Here is a 22,174-nt window from a genome sequence, read left to right on the forward strand (position 1 = left end):
AGACACGGGGCCAGCAGCTGGAACCTCGAGCGCGGGACCAGGAGCGGAGGCCTGGGCACAGGCCAGCAGCCAGGAGCAAAGCCTCAGGTGCAGGGCTGCAGCTGGGACCCTTGATGGGGGGGGACTGGCAACTGGGGCCAGGAACAGGAGCAGAGCATGGTGGCACTCCCTCCATGCCGCCCGTGGGGGCTGTCCCAGGCCCAGCCATGCCCCACCCCAAATATTCCTTTGTGCCTCCCTAAGGGGGCACATCCCACACATTGGGGACCCCATAGAGGTACATCTATAAGAAAGTATTGGGCACCATCAGCAATGTCCAAGAACAATTCTATTATGAGAAGTCCAGTCCTCACTCTTGCTCTCCCTTTCCCCCACCCCACCATTACCTCCAGATGCCAGGAAGGTAAAGGAGGCTGGGCTTTTTACCAGGCTTCTGCCCTAGTCTCTTCTTGGGACTCTTTGGATATTAGCCTGTAGTTTATAGGCATCATACTTTTGAAATGCTTCACCTGTAAAGGCTGGCAAGGAGCAGCTTTCAGTTTTTTCACCCCACCTTTAATACTTCCTACTCTTGTAAGGAGGAAGGATTTCTGTGACTGCATATGTCCTCTCTACATGCACATACTGTTTACTGGATTTTTCTCCCTGGTACTATTTCCAGTGCTTGCTTCTACTGTTCCTCAGTTCTTTTTAAAGCAACAGAAGCATGACATTTTCATTGCTGCCCACAGAGTTTTCAGTAAGAGCCATGAAACTGACCAGTCCAATTTCATAGTGCTTACCAAAGCTGTGAGCAGCAGAATTGTTTGCTCTGGGTAAGTTAGGAATACAATACATAGGTTTAGTAGTAGTTTGCGCCACCCCAAGAACTAGATTTTTTTAAATGAAAACTTAAATGTTGCAGAAATTGATGGTATAGGTTTCCTCATGGTCCATAGCAAGCTTTTAATTTGCCATGGGCAAGTGGCAAACCACTATCTACATTACAGGGATATTTTTATTAGAATCAGAGGGTACCTTGTAAATACTGGTTCTCTTGTGAACCAAGGAGCAAGGTGAACTTCCATTTAAGTATTCTCACAAATTTTCTTTTTCTAAGGCCTTGTCTAGTCTAGAAAAATAAATGCTTTCTATACAAAAAACCTATTCATTAAACCAACAGGCTTCAAAGCCCTAGTGTAGATGGGGCCACTAGTATTTCACCATAACGTATGCTAGCTCTTCAACCTGTTAAAAAATAAGTGTTTTTTCCTCTAGACAGCCTAAATCAGTCAAATTATAACAGCTTTTTAAATGTAATCTTTTTTAAATAACATTTTGTCTGTTTAAATGTCATTCCCGTCCACCCAAAAACCTTCATTTAATATTAGAATCTAACAGGTCTACACAAAGTTATTTTCATAGACAATGGTAAGATATGATGTGGCAGATCCATATTTCTTTGCAGTCACATTTACAGTGCTGTACAATGTCATAACAACCATCCTTGGCAAGTTTTCCTCATTCTTATTAATGACGTGCAATAATGACCTCTACTAGATTAAGAACTGAAATAGCAGGTTCTACAGCTGCCCTACCCACTTTTACACAGTAGTAGACAAGTAATGAATAGGGAAAGCTTTTAAAATGCATGTTCAAAGGCCTATGTGAGCAAACCAACCTCTAAATTTCACTTAAAGACACATTTAAACAGGATAAATTTGAGGACCCTAAAGTGCAGATATACTCTGAAGTGACCTCCTATGCTCCATTTTCCCAGGGCCATAACTAGGATGGGTCAAGATGAGCTGCTTCCTAGGACATGGAGCTGGCAGGGACACAAAAATGGGGCACTGCAGGATTGGGCTCAACACCATTGGCCGGAGTCCAAGACATAGTTTGGGTGGGGTGTGGCATTGCTCCTCCCCCTAAATAGAGGCATGGGCCAGGAGCGGCTGGCAAGAAGCTGCTTCTCCCGGCAATGGTACCGCTGCAGCTGGATGCCATCTCCTGAATCCCAGTGCCTTCTACATGTGCTGGGCTCCCTATTTGGCCTCCATCCTGGTTTCTGTACAACCATAAGTGCCCACAGAGGGAGGAAGCAGGGCAAGGGAGGCAGGGTGTAACCATACGGGTTGCAATATGCTCACAGCCTTGCTTTCCGGAGCTGGCAGGAGTGAGTCCAGTTGAATGAGTTCCTAGGCTCAGCACTGGGCTCAGATGGCTGAGTTCAGAGCTCAGGCTGTGTGACTGTGAGCCCAGCAGCCATGGGGTTGGGGCGGGGCAACAAAGGAGAGCAAGGGGCTGATCTGCTCTATGCACAGGGAGCAGGGGAGTGTGACCCAGCTGCAATGGCAGGTCCCCAGATGGCAACCAGAGTGTGACTAGGCTGCTGAGAGGCAGGTGCCCAAGGGGAGCATCTCATGGCAGCCAGACTCCACGGGCAAGGGCTGGCTCCAGGAGGTGTCACAAGTCAGCACCAAGCTCCTTCATGGCGAACGCAAGAGTATGTCGGGGCACAGCTTGGAGCTGTGCTGCTCACACTGCCTGAGGAGTGCCTAGCTGTGCAGAAGAGCACAGAGAGCCACGGGCCCAAGTGGCTCCCACCAGCTTCCCATCTGCTGGCTCCTAGCAGGAGATGATGGTTTTCTAACTGAGGGGTGCATTTCCCTAGGGAGGCACACCCTGCAGTTTAAAAACCTCTGTGCTAAATGAGAGGCAGAAATCTGGGGAGGGGGCAAATGACATCATTTCATCCCCCCACCCCACCCCCACAAACACACACGTTGCCTCTAGAGAGCGCAAATATGACTGCTCACCCTGGGCACTAAAATGCTTAGTTTCGGCTCTGAGTTTTCCTAACTGGAATGCGGTGGTAACAATACCTACCCTTCTTTGAGCTCTACGGATGAAGAGCACTTTGGGGGAAGGAGCGGGTGGAGAGAAAGTATGTTTTTGAGTAAGTGTAAAAGAAGAAAATCGGATAGTGTTATAGTACTAATAACACTTGCATTATTTTGATTACTACAGTGATTTGGGGTTTGTTTGTTTTTTTGCTTACAGACTCAAGAACTTCTAGGTTAAGACTAAATTTTCATTTTCCAGGTTGAATCTGAAGTTGTGTTCTTTCCTGCTTGTACTTCATAAGCACTACAGCTTTTTCAATAGGACTTAAACAAATTCTGTTGATACCGAAGGCAGGGGACAAAAATCATTTTGTTATCACCATTAAGCTTCTTTTAGTATTTGTAGTAGAAGCCTTTGTCAAAGTAGTAAGCAGATGACTCCTAATACATATGAAGACCAGAGAGGGATAGTTCAATGGTTAGAGCATTGCCCTGCTAAACCCAGGGTTGAGTTCAATCCTTGAGGGGGCCACTTAGGGATCTGGTGCAAAAATTGGGGATTGGTCCTGCTTTGAGCAGGAGGTTGGACTAGATGACCTCCTAAGGTCCCTTCCAACTCTAATATTCTATTATGATTCTATTAAGTGATCACTTTTCTGACTATAAACTGTGCTTTAAATGCCTTAAAATTGTTAGTGCAAAGTTAAACACTACAAAATCATCTTTGTATATTAGTCAATTACTGCACATATTCAAATGTAAAGAAGCTACATACAATATGCAGGAGAACATGTCTTACCTGTTAATTTCTTCTCAGATAAAAAGTGTCTGCCAGTCAGACCAATAATTCCACCTCCCCTTCTCATGTATACCAACAGAAATTGCAACAAAACTGGAAGGCCTGTTCATCTAATGTTCCTGACAGAATTATTTCAAAGTTTATTCAATTGACATACCACATGAATGTAACCATGACAACCAAAAATTAGGCTAATGTAAGCATGAGCTCTCAGGTCTGAAGGATAGCAAAATCTTTTTTTAAATACATATCTACCTACAATAACGAGTGTACCAAATTGGCAGACATGCATTAACTAGAAAAAGGAGACATAAGAAATAATCTCATGTCATATCAAAAAGATGTCCAATCACCACCATAGGGAAATTGCTGAAAGTAAAAAAATTGGAGGCAGACAGCATTTAGACAAGATTAAATAGTCCTATATTTTTGCTTTTTATTGTCGACCATTGCCTAGAGCTTGCAGATATGGTCTTCAGAAAGCCAGAGGAGACCAGATCAGTATATTCAACCTGTACTTGCACTATGACTTTTGAATAGGTATTTTAAAAGCTTTTTCTATACTGCAATGAAGTACTTATTTTACACATTTCTTCCACTGATGCTCTGTGCCATGACCATCAAAGCCTTCATGGAATTGGCTTTAGTTCCCTGAGGAAGTGATGAATCATTTTTCTTGAAAGACAAGAACATTTCTTTACACATCTGATTCTAGCAATCTTGTTGTCTCCGAACCTTGGGTGAAACACAAAGACGACAGAATATTTCCAGTATGGTTCAATACTCATGTAAGTCCAATATTCAGTTTCTTCCAGGATACTGCTTCACTGTCTAAAATGCTTGTGCAGGTAGATATACTTTGTTATAAAAAGGCGCTTTGTAAGGGTATGCTTCAAAAGCTAAGATTCCCGCCCTTGATGGACCAGCAATTCTATATTTTCTGCAGTACTGTATCTTTGATTTTGAGTCCTTCCTGAAGATTAAAGCAACACCACAGAATCTATATAATTTATTTCAACCAGTCTGACAGATAGCTCTTGAGGTAGAACTGAGTCCCAGTATAATAGGTTCTTCCTTAATCAGGAAAGACAGTGGTGCTGGCATCAAAATCTCTATATTATTGGAATAGCTTTGCTTCTTCACTCAACATGGAGTGATTTGTATTACACATATATTATCTTCATCTTCTCAATAAGAGGCATTTGTGGATAGACTGCTGAAAACAACATGAGAAGATCATATGGATGCCCTCTCATTTGCTAAAAGAAGTGAGTCTACTAGGTGATATCTCCATTTACTTATCTCAGGGATCAGCAACCTTTGGCCCGCAACCCACCAGGGTAAGCACCCTGGCAGGCTGGGCCAGTTTGTTTACCTGCCACATCCACAGGTTTGGCCGATCGTGGCTCCCAATGGCCGTGGTTTGCTGCTCCAGGCCAATTGGGGTGGCAGGAAGCGGCAACAAGCACATCCTTTGACCCGCGATGCTTCTTGCAGCCCCCATTGGCCTGGGACAGCAAACTGCGGCCAGTGGGAGCCACGATCAGCCAAACCTGTGGACTTGGCAGGTAAACAAACCGGCCTGGCCCGCCAGAGATTGCCGATTCCTGGGCTATCAATTAATCGTAGTTAACACAAGCAATTAACACAAAACAAACTAACACTTTTTTCAACAAGCATTAAATCGCACACCTGTCTTTTGACCCACTTCACTTACTGTATTTAATCGCTTGGTGGACATTGGCACAGTTCTACTGTGTTCTCATGATCTGGAGTGATCATCAGAAAAAGTTAATGGAGTAATGTAGTAAGAGTTCAGGTCTTTTGAAGGGGAAGTTTAATTTTTTTTAAAAACTTCTGGATGGTTATCTGGATTAAAAAAAAAAAAAAGGACTTATCTGTAGCTATTGCAATACTGAGTTCCAATACCATCTAAGTACTTCAAGTCTGCAGTACCAACTATGTGCTAAACATGCTTTCGTCTTCAGGTTTTGTGCTACAGAAAACCCACCAACAGCAAATGAACCCCGACAGCCGCAAGAGAGTATGCTTACGGAGTTTCAGAATCGCTACAAGCCCATAGACCAAATAAAGTACAGTAGCTTAACCAATGCTATTCCAAAGTGGATAGCTATGTACTGCAGCCCACTCAACATTGTAAACGACAGAGGGCTAAGAGATGATATTCAAATTGCATCTTCCAAATCAGTCATATACTTCGCCCTCCAGAGGAATACATGACCTATATCACAACAAGAATACTATAAAGTTGGAGTTCTTAAAAATAAACTAGCTGTTGCTTTGACTGCTGATCACTGGACATCTTTGAGCAATCACAGCTATCTTGGAGTTGACTGATTACTGCATGGACACTGCAGTCATTTGCTTTATGAGTAATACATAAAGAAGAGACATTATGCAGAAGCATGGCCTAAGTGTTTCTTAGATATTGCAAAAGAATGGAATATTCAGATAAAGGTAACACTTAGTACTGAAAGATAGGGCACGTAATTGATAGCAGCAGACAGTTATTTGCCTTTTAAACACATGGCATGCATCGCTCACAGTCTGTAGTGATGCATTACAGCGGCGCTTGGTGATGGTGGTTTTAAAAATGTGTTGACAAAATACAGAACACTTGTGGGCCATTTCAAACACAGAGCTAGGAATACAACAAGCTGAAAATGGATAGAAACAAGAACCTCCTCTACAAGATATTTCAACCAGATGGAACTCCGCATTGAGTATGGTTCAGGACTTGCTTTGCAATAAAGTCGCTACCAAGGCCACCTTAGCTCCTTAAAAGCACAATCTATCAGTACCAACAAGGATTTTGAAAAACTGTCAAAAGCCAGAACACTACTTGAGCCCTGCAGATCTGTAACTGAACTCCTTGGGGGAGAATTGTATGTCTCTTACTCTGTTTTACCTGCATTCTACCATATATTTCATGTTATAGCAGTCTCTGACGTTGATCAGCACGTTGTTCATTTTAAGAACATTTTCACTGCACATTTGACAAAACACAAAGGTGGTACTAAAATGAGATTTGTAAAGATACAGCACTCAACCCCAGGTTTAAGAATCAGAATCTGCCTTCCAAAATCTTAAGAGCAACACCCCAATGTGGAAACTAGAGTATGTGACCCATCCCAAAAAACAAAAACATACACACCTTCTGTGGGGGATATCATACTTAAAGGATGAAAATGAGTGTTTGCTGGTCTACACTGCTTTTCATCATTATCAAGCAGAATCCATCATCATCTTGGAAGCATGTCCTCTGGAATGGTGGCCAAAGCACGAAGGGGCATACGAATGTTTAGCATACCTGGTATGTAAATACCTTGCAATGCCAGCTACAACAGTGTCACTCAAATGCCCCATTCTCACTTTCAGGTGCCATTGTAAATAAAAAGCAGGTAACGTTATCTCCCATAAATGTAAACATACTTGTTTGTCTTAGTGATTGGCTGAACAGGTTGGACCAAGTGGACTTGTAGGCTCTAAAGTTTTACATGGTTTTATTTTTTGAATGCAATTATGCAAAAAAAAAATCTATATTTTTAAGTTGTACTTTCACAATAAAGAGATAGCACTACAGTACTTGTATGAGGTGAAAAGAAAAATAGTACTTTTTATAGTGCAAATATTTAGTCAAAATATAAAGTGAGCACTGTACACTTTCTATTCCGTCTTATAATTTAAATCAATATATTTGGAAATGGAGAAAACATTCAATGTTTAAATAAATGGTATTCTATTGTTTAACAGTGGACTTAAAATGGTGATTAATTGCAACTTTTTAAAATCTTGTGATTAATCACAATTGTTTTAATCGTTTGAGCCGAGATGTATTTAACAGGGTTGTCAGATTTCACTCCTCTGATGAGCAATCCTGCAGCAAACATCAGGCCATTGTTACACTGAGGCTTTATCTACACCACACAGTTTTGTAGATGCAAGTTACACCAACAATCAAAAACTGGTAAAATTATATCGCCTGTGCACATTCACACAATGCTCCTTCTGTCGGCAGAGTGCATACAAAGTTGGAGCTCTAACACCGACAGTGAGAACAGTGCACTGTGGGTAGCTATCCCACTGTGCTACTCACTACTTTCTGCAGCTACAAGTTATGGGAAGGAAGAGTGGATCTCAATGCATCATGGGTGCAGGCTCAACGTCCCATGATGCAATTTTTTCCGTCCTATCATTCCATTGGCTTCCAACTGCATTTCATGACATTTTTCAATGACTCCTGTTTACTGTGTGCGGGTCACCTGTCTGAAAGGATGGATTCTGCACTGCTCTCTAATGTTGTGGTCACTGTTATGACACATTGCAGATGGTCATGCAGTATATCACGAACTCCCAATCTGAACAGCAATCAGAGTTGTCTGACCTGCTGCGTCCCATGGGAAAAAACCCACCAGATTACTTTTGGAATCCACACAGCAGCTGCAAACAGTGGACCACTGTTTGGGGCTCGGGAAACAAGCACTGAGTGGAGGGATCGCATTGTTACGCAGGTCTGGGATGACAAACAGTGACTGCAGAACTTTTGGATGCAGAAAGCCACCTTTCTGGAACCGTGCAAGGACCTTGACCCAGCACTGCGGCACAAGTACACCAGCATGAGAGCTGCCCTCTCAGTGGAGAAGCGCATGGCAATTGGTACGTGGATGCTGTCAACTCCAGACTTCTACCAGTCAGTTGCAAATCAGTTTGGAATTGAGAAGTCCACCGTTGGGGCTGCATTAAAACAAGTGTGCAGAGCCATTAATCACATCCTGTTATGAAGGACTGACTCTTGACAATGTGCGTGAAATAGTGGATGGCTTTGCAGCAATGGGATTTCCTAACTGCAGTGGGGCGATAGATGGCACACATATCCCAATTTTGTCCCCGACTATCCTGCGACATCACCAGAAAGGGCTATTTCTCTATGGTATTGCAGGCACTTGAGGATTACTGACATCAATGTGGGTGGTCCAGGAAGGTGCATGATGCACGCCTCTTCAGGAACACTGGCCTGTACAGAAAGCTCGAAGCATGGACTTTCTTTCCAGACCAGAAGATTCCAGTGGAGGATGCTGAAATGCCTATAGGGATCCTGGGAGACCCAGTGTACCCCTTACTCCCATACCACATGAAGCCTTACACAGGAACCCTGGACAACAGCAAGGAGCATTTCAACAGTAGACTGAGCAGGTGCAGAATGACCACAGAATATGCCTTTGGCAGATTAAAAGCACACTGGTGCTTCCTTTACTGCAGTTTAGGCCTAAATGAGGAAAATATTCACATGGTCATAGCAGCCTCCTACACGCTCCACAATATTTGTGAGGCTAAGGGTGAAAAGTTTCCTCCGGGGTGAAGCGTGGACACCAATCACCTAAGCAGTTGATTTTGAGCAGCCAGATGCCAGGGCTATTAGAGGGGCACAACAGGGAGCTATCAGGCTTTGAGGCAACATTTTGACAATGAGCACCAGTAATGTGTCTTTCTATACAGCACTCTGCCATGTTTTAATTTGCCACCTTGCATGAAAATTTTGATGATTCCTGACTGTGATTTGTAGTCAGCAAATGATCATATTGCCACTGAGTATTAATTCCAGCAGCAACCACCACATATAGAAGACAAATAGAAATTGCTTATCTTTCAGAGAGTTTTTATTAAATACCAGTTAACACACATAAAAGGCTTGGTGGGAAGGGAGATAACAGTGCAGGGCAATGCAGGCTCTCCTGGCTGTGTGCAGGTCTAGCTATTATTTTGAAAGCTGTTCAAAGGAGTGGATTGAACAGGGTACTGAGATGTTTCAGGAAGTTGCAAGGAATATGTGGGAGGAGTTTGGGGAGGGCATAGAAAGTAGTTCTGCAGAGGGAGGTGGAGGAAACAAGCACATGTTCTGCCCGGAGCATGATTTAGGGACTTCAACATCTCTGTTTGCTCCTCCAACACTTATCTGCTCCTGGTCCATTACAATTCACTCCTCACTCTCCTTTCTGTATTGCCTGTCTATATTAGATTTTGAAGGAAAAAATTTTCTCCACTCCTTGTGTTCTTGTTTTTTGGCATCTGAGGATTGGAGCACCTCTTGCAACATGTCCTCTTTGGGCTCTTCCTTATCTGGCAGAGGCATTCGGCCAGTGTGTAAGGGGATCCCCAGAAGGCCACATCTGCAAAAGCACAAGTAACAATAAACAGAAGCATGATTGTTAGTTCACGCACATCATCAAATCATTATTGTAAAATATCCCTCTTTTTACACATAAATCAGTTTCTCACTGTCCCTTGGCAAGCACACATCTCAGCAAACACCCTAAACATGGTGAGTATGGCCCAGGGTGGGGGCACAAGATGGGGTAAAGGTTCTAGGTGGCTTTTTAAGGGGATCGCTGTAGGCAACTAGGGATAATATTGTAAATTCTGCCACCATTTTCCACACGCCGGGGGTGTCACTGAAGCCAATCTCTCATTCCTGAGGGTAAGAATGCAAGGGTGCATCTCCTGCATGCATGCAGCTTCACACCTGGTCCCTATGCTGTGCACCTGTGTGCCGCTTTGGCCCCTGCACAAATGATTCCCGATTGGCATGGGAAAGTAACAAAAGCAGCTCTGCTAAGGAACCTTCAGCAGAGGATTGGCAAGTACCTCCAGGAAAGTTTCCTAGAGATCTCTCTGGAGGATTCCCATGAAATCTTGGTGTGCATTAAAACACTGTTACACCACACTGCTTAGCTGCACAGGGGAACGCGCAACACATGCAAACACAGCTATTCTTCTACATTTCTATCCCTTCACCCACTTCTAGAATATACAGAGCTAGGGACAGCACTACCTCATATAACCAAGCAGCAACAACTCAAACAGATCACTTACCAGAGCTCTCCTCTCCTGCATCATGTGTGCCAGAGACAGACTGCTGGGACTAGCTAGATCCCTCCAGAGTGGAAAAGAGATCCTGACTCGCCATACCACTGGACGACTTTGCCATGTGCTCCACCTCATCCTCCAACTTCAGCTTCTCGTCCACTGTCCACTATCTCCGGTCATGCCAAATCCACCAGGCTCTGGCGGTGGAAGTGGGGTCACCAACAAGGATGATGTCCAGCTCCTTAGAGAAGTGGCAGGTCTTTGGCCCAGCACCAGAGCAACAGTTTGCCTCCCTTATCTTCTGGTTTGCCCGCCTCAGCTCCTTCATCTTTGCACAGCACTTGGAGTGTAAGGGGGCATATCCCATTCATAGCTCTTATCCAATATGCCACGAGAAATCAGACTGTAGGCATCAAAATTTCTACAGCTGGAGCAGAGCCACCTTTCCCCACAATGTCAACAGATCCAACAACTCAGCCTCCTCTCCCCACAATGCAAACAGATCCAACAACTCAGCCTCCTCTCCCCAGAATGCCAACAGATCTAATGACTCGAGTGGAAAAGCATTTGCTGTGTGGAGCTGCTATGGTCAGCCAGGAAGATGTGATGTGAGCTCTCCGCACCGCGCACACAGGAAGTGGAATTTCAAAAATTCCCAGGCCTTGAAAGGGGGAGGGCCAGATGCCTATGTATCTGGATGCAGGGCAGCGAAGTTCAAATTGCTGACTGAAGTGGTCAGGATGGGCATTGTGAGATACCTCCTGGAAGCCATTTACAGCAACATAACCAAGCGTGGTGTCTACATTAATACTTTGTCAATATAACTTTGCCACATTTTGTCACCAAAGCAGGAAAGTTTTGTGGCAAAAGCAGCATTGCAATATGTACACCTCCACTGTTTTGTCAAAGAAATCTTACTTTTTGTCGACAGGGCCTGAGTTTCTCTTTCATGAGCTCTAATTTTGAAGTTAAATAGTTTGCCCAACTGGACGGTTGCGTAATTTAGAGAAGATCATTGCCTCTGCTACCTCCTTACTTTTTCAGGCATACTACTACTCACATGTTGGCAGAACACCACAGCTGGCACCCTGAAATTTTTTTAAAAAGCCATAATAGAGGCTCAAACTATAGGTATACCTCATATTAAAAACCGTAAGAGATCCAAAAAATGCCACCATGGCTAAAGCAACAGAGTAAAAGAGGTGGTTAGAGACAAAGACATCTTTTAAAAATTGGAAGTCACCAGGTACTAAGGAAAAGAGAAAAGGACAAACTGACAAGTCAAATGTAAAAGACTAGGAAAGACTATAAAGTCCTAGAAAAGGACACAAAAACTAACACCACAAAACATTTTTAGTATATCAGAAGCAGGAATTCTTCCAAACATCAGTGAGGCCACTGGACATGATCAAGGTTAAAGGAGCACTCAAGGAAGACAAGAAGCTAAATGAATTCCTTCCATTGGTCTTCACTGCAGAGGATGAGAGGGAGATTCCCACATCTGAGCCATTCTTTTTAGGTGACAAATCAAAGGAATTGCCCCAGATTTAGAAGTCAGTAGAGGAAGTTTCAAAACAAATTGATAAATTAAACAGTAATAAGTCACCAGGACCAGAGGATATTCATCCATGGGTTCTGAAGGAACTCACGATATGAAACTGCAGCTCTACTAACTGTGGTACGTAACCTATTGCTTAAATCAGCTTGCATACCAGACACCAGGCAGATACCTAATGTTATGCTGTTTTTTTTTAAAAAGGCTCCCGAGATTATCTTGGCAATTACAGGCCAATAAGCCTAACTTCAGTAACAGGAAAACTGGTTGAAACCCTAGTAAAGAACAGAATTACCAGACACATGAGAGAATATGATATATTGGGGAAGAGTCAGCACAGCTTTTGTAAAGGAAAATCATGCCTCGACAATCTATTAGACTTCTCTAAGGAGGTCAACAAACATGTGACAAAGGTGACCCAGTGAATACAGTGTAATTTGACTTTGAAAGGTCCCTCACCCAAGGCTCTTAAGCAAACTGAGCAATCACCAGATAAGAGGGAAGGTCCTCTGCTGGATCAGTAACTGATTGAAAGATAGGAAACAAAGGGTAGAAATAAACAGTTAGTTTTCACAGTGCAGAGAGGTAAATAGCAGGATCTGCCAAGGACTTGTATGGGACCTGTGCTATTCATCATATTCATAAATGAACTGGAAAAAGGGGTAAACAGTGAGGTGGCAAAGTCTGTAGACGATACAAAATGACTTAAGATAGTTAAGTACAAAGCTGACTGTGAAGAGTTACAATGGAATCTCACTAAACTGAGTGACTGGCCAACAAAATGGCAGATGAAATTCACTGTTGATAATGGTAAAGTAATGCACGTTGAAAAACGGAATCCCAACTATATGTACAAAATGATGGTGTCTAAATTAGCTGTTGCTACTCAAGAATGAGATCTTGAGGGCATCATGGATAGTTCTCTGAAAATATCTGTTCAATGTGCAGCAGCAGCCAAAAAAGCTAACAGAATATTGGGAAAGGGCTAGTTAAAAAATATCGTGTCACTATCTAAATTCATGGTACATCAACACTTTGAATACTGTATGCAGGTCTGATCACCCCATCTCAAAAAAGATTTTAGAACTGGAAAAAGTACAGAAAAGGCCACAAAAATTATTACAGGTATAGAACAGCTTCCATACGAGGAGAGATTAAAGAAACTGGGACTGCTCATCTTAGAAAAGAGGTGAGTAAGTGGGGAGATTAAAAAATCAAGAATGGTGTGGAGAAGCTGAATAAGAAAGTGTTATTTACCCACCTCATATAAACACAAAAACCAGGGGTTACCCAATGAAATTAACAGACATCAGGTTTAAAACAAACATAAGGAAATATTTCCTTATGCAACACAGTCAACCTTTGGAACTCATCACCATGTGATACTGGGATGGCCAAAATTATAACGGGGTTCAAAAAAGAATGAGCAGTTAATGGAGGATAGGTCCATCCGTTACAATTAGCTAAGATGGCCATGGACAGAACCCGTGCTCTGGGTGTCATTCAACTTTCGACTTTCAGAATCTGGGACTGGATAACAGGGCATGGATCACTCAAAATTGCCCTGTTCTGTTCATTTCCTGTGAAGCATCTGTCAGAGGCCACTGTCAGAAGACGAGATACTGGGCTAGATGGACCATGGTCTGACCTCATTCTTATATTCTGAAATTTCAAGGGGACAAACAGCAGCATAAACCTCCTGGAAATAAAAAATAGACAACCACCATTCTCCTGAACCAATTTGTGGAATACATAGATTTGCGTACAGCGTTGTCATGAAAATCATCCTGTCACTCATTGTCTGTGCCTCTTTCATTTTACAATCAATTCTAGGGACTGTAGCATTAACTTGTTCACATCTTGATTGGTACTATACTTGTACATTTCAGGGGAGGTGGGAGGGAGGAATGTATAGCATAACGTCAAGAATCTTCTATGATATTTCTAAGGAACTGCAAGACACACTAGAAACCTATTCCTTTAACCATCTGAAGAACACAATCTTTTATGGACTTACAATGATTTCAAAATAGATGGATATTGGCTCCTATTAAGTTGAATTAGCTGACTCCATGTATGAAACAGATCTTGACTAGAAGTGCTTTCTTGCAAGACAATAATTGTTTATTAGCCCTGGACATAAAGGGCTTCCTCCTTCCAAAGTCTCTAGTCTAGAGCAATATATTCCTCAGATGTAGCTAGTCACTATTTGTCTAGCTAAACCAGCAGGATAAAAAAGGAAGGTCAGTTTAGTTATTATTCTAATCAGCCTTTTCCACATCAGAACCTCTCTACCTCCCATTTAGCAATATAAGGAGGAAAGGGCTGTCATGATGCTTTGACTTTTGTTCACGATCTTCAAGTATTATTACTTGTTTGGGATGAAAGACTCTGCATGTGTGTGTGTGTGTGTATATATAGGCATGCACATCATTGATATGTAATTCACTTACAAAATTTGTTTCCACTTTTTTTGGTCTGAAACCCACCAGATGGCTAGGAAATAACAAGTAGTCATCTCTCAACTCACCACATCCTACTATATTCCAAAATCCTTTGCAGATGCAACAAATTGTGAAATTCAGATTGCAAGTTCACATCTGCTGTATGCTTTCTAAATACTTAACCACCAGCAAGTAGTTAATAAAAGCCAATAATCAAATAAAACTATCTGAAAATTAGTGAAAGACGTTTGGCACAAGATACTTACAAAGTTTAGATTAATAAGGTGTCATGATCAAAAAAGTTCAAAAAATTCATTAAGTGCTGTGCCTGCTTTAATAGGCAAAGATGTTGAACCTCAGGCTCAGTGTTTGCCAGGCAAGAGCAGAGGTCATCTTCAACAGAGAGGTGAGAGAGCAGGATGTGTTTTAACAGCAATGAGTTCTCTCTCTCAAAAAAAAAAAAAAAAAATTCATACATCAAGCAAGCAAAACCTGAATTCACAGAGTTATTAGTCATGACAAAAGTAACAAGTCGCTCAAGCTTACTTAAGTTCTTGAGTATCAAGGGTAGCCGTGTTAGTCGGATCGTTAAAAGCCAGAGAGAACCTGTGCACATTATATACTAACAGACGTTTTGGAGCGTGCAGCTTTCGTGGGATACCCACTACTCGTCAGAACCAGTAATGGAAATTTCAGGGCAGGTATATATATGCTAGCAAGCAAGCTAGAGATAACGAGGTAGTTCAGTCAGGGAGGGTGAGGCCCTGTTTGCTAGACAGTAGAGGTTGAAAACAAGGAGGAGAAAACCTGTTCCGTATTGCTAGACAATAATACCTAGCCGGAAATTGTCCCACTACCTGCGTCTGACGAAGTGGGTATTCACCCACGAAAGCTCACGCTCCAAAACGTCTGTTAGTCTATAAGGTGCCACAGGATTCTCTGCTGCTTTTAAAGTTCTGAGTATTTCTCCTTCACAGACATCCAGGAGTTTGAGAAATGTTTGGTGGATAACTTAGCTTCATGAACATTTCAACCTTGTTAATCAATGAAGATTTTCATGTTCTGCCCCTGAAATGAAGCACTGAGAGCAAGCCAACAATGACCAGTGAAGTATTCAGAAATGGCAGAGCTACAATTGAGGGTGGGGGGCGGGTGGAAATCTTGCATCCTCTGAGCTCAAACAAGAAATTTGAGATTTTGCCATGGGAAAGCCAATTAACTTCTAAGAGGAACTCCTGAAGCTAAGTGCACTTTTCTCTCACATGAAATAATAAAGACAGATACACTAGCAGATTTATTTTTATTAAAGTTCATAACTTGCAGTTTTATCCAATACATTCTTCAGTTCCACTGGCATCCTCTTTGCTGCATGGTTTAGGGTGCAGATAACTGAATCAGAGTCTCAAGACTGCTGTGTTTTCCCATCAGAGCTGGGGTACTATCGGGCAAACACCAATTCAGTGATGCCAATCCAACGCACCTGCAAGAACTGCCTGCTGGTCAGCTTCAAAGATATGTCTTCTGTAGCAAAACAAGTTCTTATAGATTCATTGAGGGGGATTGGTCACATCTTCAGGACCCTACAAGGTAACAACCCAAAGTTAAGAATCCCTGTTCTAGATTTCTCCATTTCTCTTAGAGACAAAGTGCTCCCTACATGTTCTGCAACTGCTTTTTCCAGTTTCTCACTAAACTCATTACCTGCAAACTTAACTGAGGCTAGAACTTGTATCTGGTCTCCAGACATTCCCCCTAAATGCTGCAGTAAATGTAATACTTTCTGCAGAAAATATTATAGCATCCTGAATTATAACTGCAAGTAAAAAAAATAAAAAAATAAAAAACAGCAGCTTTTTCCTTCTAGGCCAAATTCATCATTGGTCCTCTCCACCACATTGTTTTTTTTCTCACCTTCTCTCTCCCTTCTCTCTATTTTACCCAAATGTTTTCTAGTTCCCAGCCATCCTGTTCTCCTGGTTTCTGTAGCCTTAGAAACAAACAGCTCCTTAGCAAAGTTGTTTTTGTGGATACCATCAGAAGATCTCCATGAAGTTTCCATCCTTGGCATTAACAGTCAGGTCCGCCAGTGTGCATTTCAGCTGAAAGACCAGCACTTGCTTGCAAAACTAAGCAAGCAAGTAGTCCAAGAGGCAAAGTATCATGTAAGATGTTTGGTATCTCTCTACAAACAAAGTCATGAAGAAGAACACTAACACATGAAAAAAGAGATGATATTGCATGGGATTCCCTTTGGTGAACTAACTGACCACATACACTGAAGAGACAAGACTGAATAAAGGCATGGCTTCAGTATTTAAACTAGCAGATCTCATAAGGCTCTACATAGCTAGATTAGAACAACTGGGGATAATACTGGCTGGGCACATTCACAGCACTGAACTAAAATCCCATAGTCTTGCACACATTCCAGATTTTCAAGCATGCAAAGAAGGACATGATGTGTTCCTTGCCTTCAAACAGGATACTGGACATGCCCTCCAAAAAGCATATGAGAAAGACTGTAATAAAGAAGCACTTCATCTGTCCCAAACAGTTAAAATTATTCAGAGAGACATGATTCAAATGAAGACAGTTTACTGGATCATCTGACACAGGATGCTAAGCAAAAGCTATGCCCAAGTCACTGCAGGCGCCGATGTCCAAGGTATTGGATGGTCCAAAAACATTAGAATTCAGAACAAGTTTCCATTCATCCAGCTACCCTTATTTTGGCACAACAGTTACAGTACAATAGTAACATTCATCACTGTGAAGGAACAAAAACACCTTTGTACCACAACAAAACTCTAGAAATGTCTTTAAAACAGAGGTCCCCGAAGTGTGGGGCATACCCCCTACGGGGGCATGGAGGAACATGCGGGGGCCATGGTGGGGCCCGAGCCAGCCCCCACAGGGGCAGGGAGGGAGTACCAACCAGCTCTGCTCCAGTCCTACCCCCAGCCACATCCGGATCCCAGCCCCGCACCTGGCCCCATCGCCAGCCTCGACACAGCTCTGCTCCTGATCCCATGCCAACCCTCAGCTGCTGCTCCATTCCTAGTCTGGGGCCAAGGCTAGCAGTGGAGCCGCACCTGGCCACAGGCCCAGGCCCGGCTCCCAGCTGAGGCTGGGGCCACAGCTGGTGGTGGGTCTGGGGCTGCAGCCAGGGGCCTTACCCTTGTCCACATCGCCCCCTCTCCCCTGAAGCGGTGGCTCCACTCCTGGCCCCAGGGAGATGGGGGGACTACTCTCAAAAATGTGGGGACCACCACTTAATCTGTATTCGTTTGATGCTTCATGCAGAGACATGAAAAAACGAGCTAGTAGATACTTTTTTTAAACTTTGATTGTCCATCTCCTATGACAAAGTCTTAACCATTTCTACCAGCATGGCAAACAGCGCATGCCAACACTGAAGATAAAAATGTAGTCTGTCCTCTAAAGCTTTGTGGTAGTCTGTTCGCTACTGTGGCATACACAACATAGTCCATAATTCCAGCTCCACCCAGCAACAGACTCCTTTCACAGAACTGGGATATTACTTTTTCAGCATTGCAGTACTCATGTGGAGGGAGTTGTCCATGGAATTCCCACCCTAGACTGTGAGACTGCAGCACCTGTGAAGAAGACTATTTGATTTCCTGAGTCTTACACTATTGTGCCTCAACTGACCTTGAAGAAAACCAATGCTCCCGTCCTTGCTGCAAATGCTGAAATCAAGACTGACTGCCAACTGATTACCCAAACCCTGCAAGAAGAATGCTTCTTGCCTTACTTATTCAAGCCACCCACAAGCCTGGATACCTTCAGAGGAGATCAAGCCAATGCCAGGCATCACTCTGGTCATCACTGCACTTCTTCCTCACTTTCCAGTTGACTTTACGTCTATGACAATGATTCATCACACCGTGGATGTACACCACCTAAACCATTTCAATCATAAATTCATTTAAAACATCAATGGCATTCAACAGACCTTCACATCTGTGCCAGGAATTTACTTATGGTATTCAGTGCACCTGCAGTGTGCTTTGCCAAGAATTCTTCTACAGAGGAACCTAAAGTACACCCTTATTTCCCTTAATGTTACTAAATTGCTCTAGGAGAAAACTCTATAGTGGCCCCAGAAGATAGGTCACTACTCTGTTGGGGGGAGAATTGGGGCAACATTTAGAGCAACTGAAATTAATGTCAGTGGTATTCTTTTGTGGTCACCAAGATGTTGAAATTATTATTAATTTTATTAATACAGGTACCACCAGACAGTAATTTAACCATGAATTCCTTTATTAAATAAAAAGGACAAATAGTATTTATACAATTGCTCTAAATGTCTAAACAATAAGCAATTAGTACATTCATAAAGTAACAAACATTAATAAGCATTTGATCAGAATACTCATGAAAGGATCAGTCCTAGGGGATAAATCTCTCATCCTGGCTTGCTCCAACATGTTTGGATAGCATTGGATAAATACCCCAACAAGCCTTGCTTCTTTATACAGTGCTAAAACAAGTGATGCCATATTGACCATTATTAGCTTAGCTTAAAAAACACAGGTTTTGGCCTGTTTGGGTATGACTCCTTTCTTCGCCTTGGCTAAAACAACATATCGTAGCTGGGACTCTCTTTCAAATTATCTTAAATGTATGGATCTTAAAACTAGCTGCACCTCACATTTTATCTTTCCACAAAGGCCCATATTGTAAGATAACATAGGTCTGTGAGAAGACATTATACATTTATCACATTTAAAAAACACTTCTCTTTGTCTGTTAGAATCAGTTTATAAACAGTCTTCTATAATTTACAGTCCCTTTACCCAGAAGCCTCCTTTTTGATTTATTAGTCATATAACAAGCTTAGCATCCTCTGAAGACTTGTCTTACTAGATGCCACCTTCCTCTTACCTCATGAGCCTGCTATTTTTCAAGGCTTTACTAATTTGCTTAACCACCTACACAAGCTACAAAGCACACCTATTTTTCTATCCAAGCTAAACTAACCTTACCTCTTACATCCTACACTCTATAAAATTACTATAACTCAGCGGTTCTCAAACTTCATTGCGCCACAAACCCCTTCTGACACTAAAAATTACTATGCAACCTCAGGAGAAGGGACCGGAGCCTGAGCCCGAGCCCTGCCACCCCAGGTTGAGGGGACATGAGCCAAAGTGTGAACCCCATCACCCTGGGTGGGGAAGCTGAAGTCCAAGACCTTCAGCCCCAGGGGCAGGGGAGCCCCAGGGGCAGGGGGCCTGTAACCTGAACCCTGTCATCCAGGCCTCCAGGGGCAGGGACTGGGCTTCAGCCCCAGGCCCCAGCAAGTCTAACACCAGCCCTGGGGTCCCAACCCACAATTTGGGAATTGCTGCTATAACTGATGGGAGAGAAGATACTCACCCCCCTCCCCCAGTGTGTTCCTTTGGGGATGCGACAGCAGTTTGTACAGAGACACCGTTTCTCCTGGGTACCAGTCCCGCAAGCTGCTCCACACGGGGGCAGCTCCGTGCGGGGCAGAGACCTTGGCTAATGGCTCCTCTCGCTGTGGGGGGCTTTCCCGCCCTGCCACAAGGAGACGAGCCAAGCCGCAGCACGGCGGGACTGTTCCATCTCCAGGCTGGCGGGGGGCCGGGGCCGGAAAAGCGCGTTCAAAACTTTCCCCTTGAAAAGCGGCTCGATCTCAGCTAGCGGCGTCCCCTGAGCACCGCGCTCGGGCTCCCAGCGGGCCCCGCCGGGCAGGAGAGCGCCGCTCATGCCGGGCTGGAGCCTCACAGCTTTGGAGAGACCCTGGAGTCCCAGCGCGGGAGCCTCGCATACCCGGGGGCTCTTCCACACGAGCCCCAGCAGCACCAGCCCTTGAGCCCGCCCCCTCCCCGGCAGAGAGGAAGGGGCCAATCCCTACCTGTCTGGCAGCTCCGGCTCCCCGCGGCCTGCGCTTCCCGCCGCCGCCGCTGCCCTCCCGCCGCCGGCGCGCTGTCTCCGGACTGGAGCGGTGGGGTCTCGGGCCTGCGGCTTCCCCCAGCCAGGCTCCTGCTCCAGGGCCAGCTGGCTGGAGCCGTAAAGCAGCGAGCACAAGCCACAGCCCAGGCACAGCACCGCCACCCGCACGTAGCGCCGCATCCTGCCCCGGCGGCCGGGGCCCAGCCGGCAACGCGAGCCCGGCGTTGGGGTCACCGCAGCGCTCAGGCAGCAGCGTCCTCCGTGGTGTGGGGGCGGGGCTGGGAGGAGCCAGGTGCCGGGGGAGGGGGCAAATGGGGGAAAGCGGGAGCGCCCCGGGGGCGGGGGGCAGCGAGGGCGAGGTGATGACGGGGCGGCGGTGGTGGCAGGAGGAGCTGAGGTACGAGGGGGACACTGGAAGAAAAGGAGCCGTGGCAGGGGCAGTAAGACACGGGGGCGTTTGCACGGCGCGCAGGATGTCTCTCAGCACCCAGCGTCGTGCGTTCAAAAGCCTGGTTAATTGCTGCAGCATTAAATATAGTAGCTGGTTTCCAGTCTAGCAGAACTGGAAAACAGTGGCCGCGTTTGCAACATACAAAGTAAAACAAAAAAATTCCCTTCTCCCTCACTTGTAGATGAGGCTAGCAGAGATCTCTCCTTTTGGGCTGGGAAACATGTTTCCTTAGGTGGTTGCTTTCACTGATGCTGTTGTGGTGAAAGGCTGATCCTGTTCTCTTAAGACAAAAAGATCGCAGCTTTTGTCTTGCGAAGTAGCTGCTAGGAAATTACAGACGCAGCACATAAACCTGAACAGCCATTCAACATTCATTAGAGGACTTAACTCAATGCATAATAAAATCCTAGTGAAGACAAAGTAGATTTTTAGTTCTTATGTGAGTTAGCAGATCATCTAAGTAAACCGTAGGTGCCCCTGGTCTCTATTACTTAACTCAACCTGCTAACACGTGTTAAAACTAGGAACTGGCTTGGCTTCACTAGATTTTACCGGGTGTTAGCTAACTTGAATTAAGAAGACATCCTTTTTCCTAGTGAATACTCTCCCTGAAACCTAACCACCTTTTATTAATGTTGGGCTAAGGGATTACTTTCAGCTTGCTTTTCACAGTTTGTCAGGTAAGTGTTACAAAAGATGGCTCACTCAGACAGACTTGTGTTTGACAGAAGGCAAAAAAGAAGAAGAGAGGACAGAAGAAAAGGTAAGAAATGAGAAGTGGCACACTGTGAAGTGAGTAATAGCAGGCAGGTGCACATCTGAAGTGTGTTCAAGTTTCAGCACAATCCAATAAAGGTAATGTCATCTGGTTTCCTCCCTCTGGTTCAGTTTGCTCAGGATATCTTTCATGCTCAGAACAGCAAAGGCTGTGATGCAGCCATTTGATACAATATTGGCAATCTCAAGCATTCAGAAATCAAACAGGCCACCCAAAATAATGATATTGGCTTAAAATTTTTGAAAATAATACATTTTCAGTTCTTTTTCTCTGCCTTTTGGTTTTTGATCCTTTAGGGTGCTCTCAGGTCACAAGCTGTCCTCTGCAACAACAACAATTATAAACTCAGGTTTTTTTTAAATGAAAGCTTGGATTCCCACATAATCACATGACTCCGGGAAATGGGATTTAAGAAAAAACACCAAATATAAAATTTACAATACATTTGGGGTTCAAGGAAGCAGTGTGTGCATATGTGTGTGTGTGAGCCA

The 22,174-nt window shown here is 44.0% G+C and overlaps 1 protein-coding gene across 2 annotated transcripts in view; it reads right to left on the reverse strand.

The window, feature by feature from the left end:
* Positions 1-20,634, reverse strand: part of GXYLT1 (glucoside xylosyltransferase 1) — a 67,058-nt gene extending 46,424 nt beyond the window's left edge. For both annotated transcript variants that reach the window (XM_032784691.2, XM_032784690.2), the window contains exon 1: positions 20,417-20,634. In XM_032784691.2, the coding sequence (XP_032640582.1) occupies positions 20,417-20,634 (218 nt within the window). The remainder of the gene's footprint in view (positions 1-20,416) is intronic.
* Between the last annotated feature and the right edge of the window lie 1,540 nt (positions 20,635-22,174).

The sequence above is a fragment of the Chelonoidis abingdonii genome, chromosome 1 (genome assembly GCF_003597395.2).
Source record: "Chelonoidis abingdonii isolate Lonesome George chromosome 1, CheloAbing_2.0, whole genome shotgun sequence".
In the NCBI taxonomy this organism is placed as follows: Eukaryota; Metazoa; Chordata; order Testudines; family Testudinidae; genus Chelonoidis; species Chelonoidis abingdonii.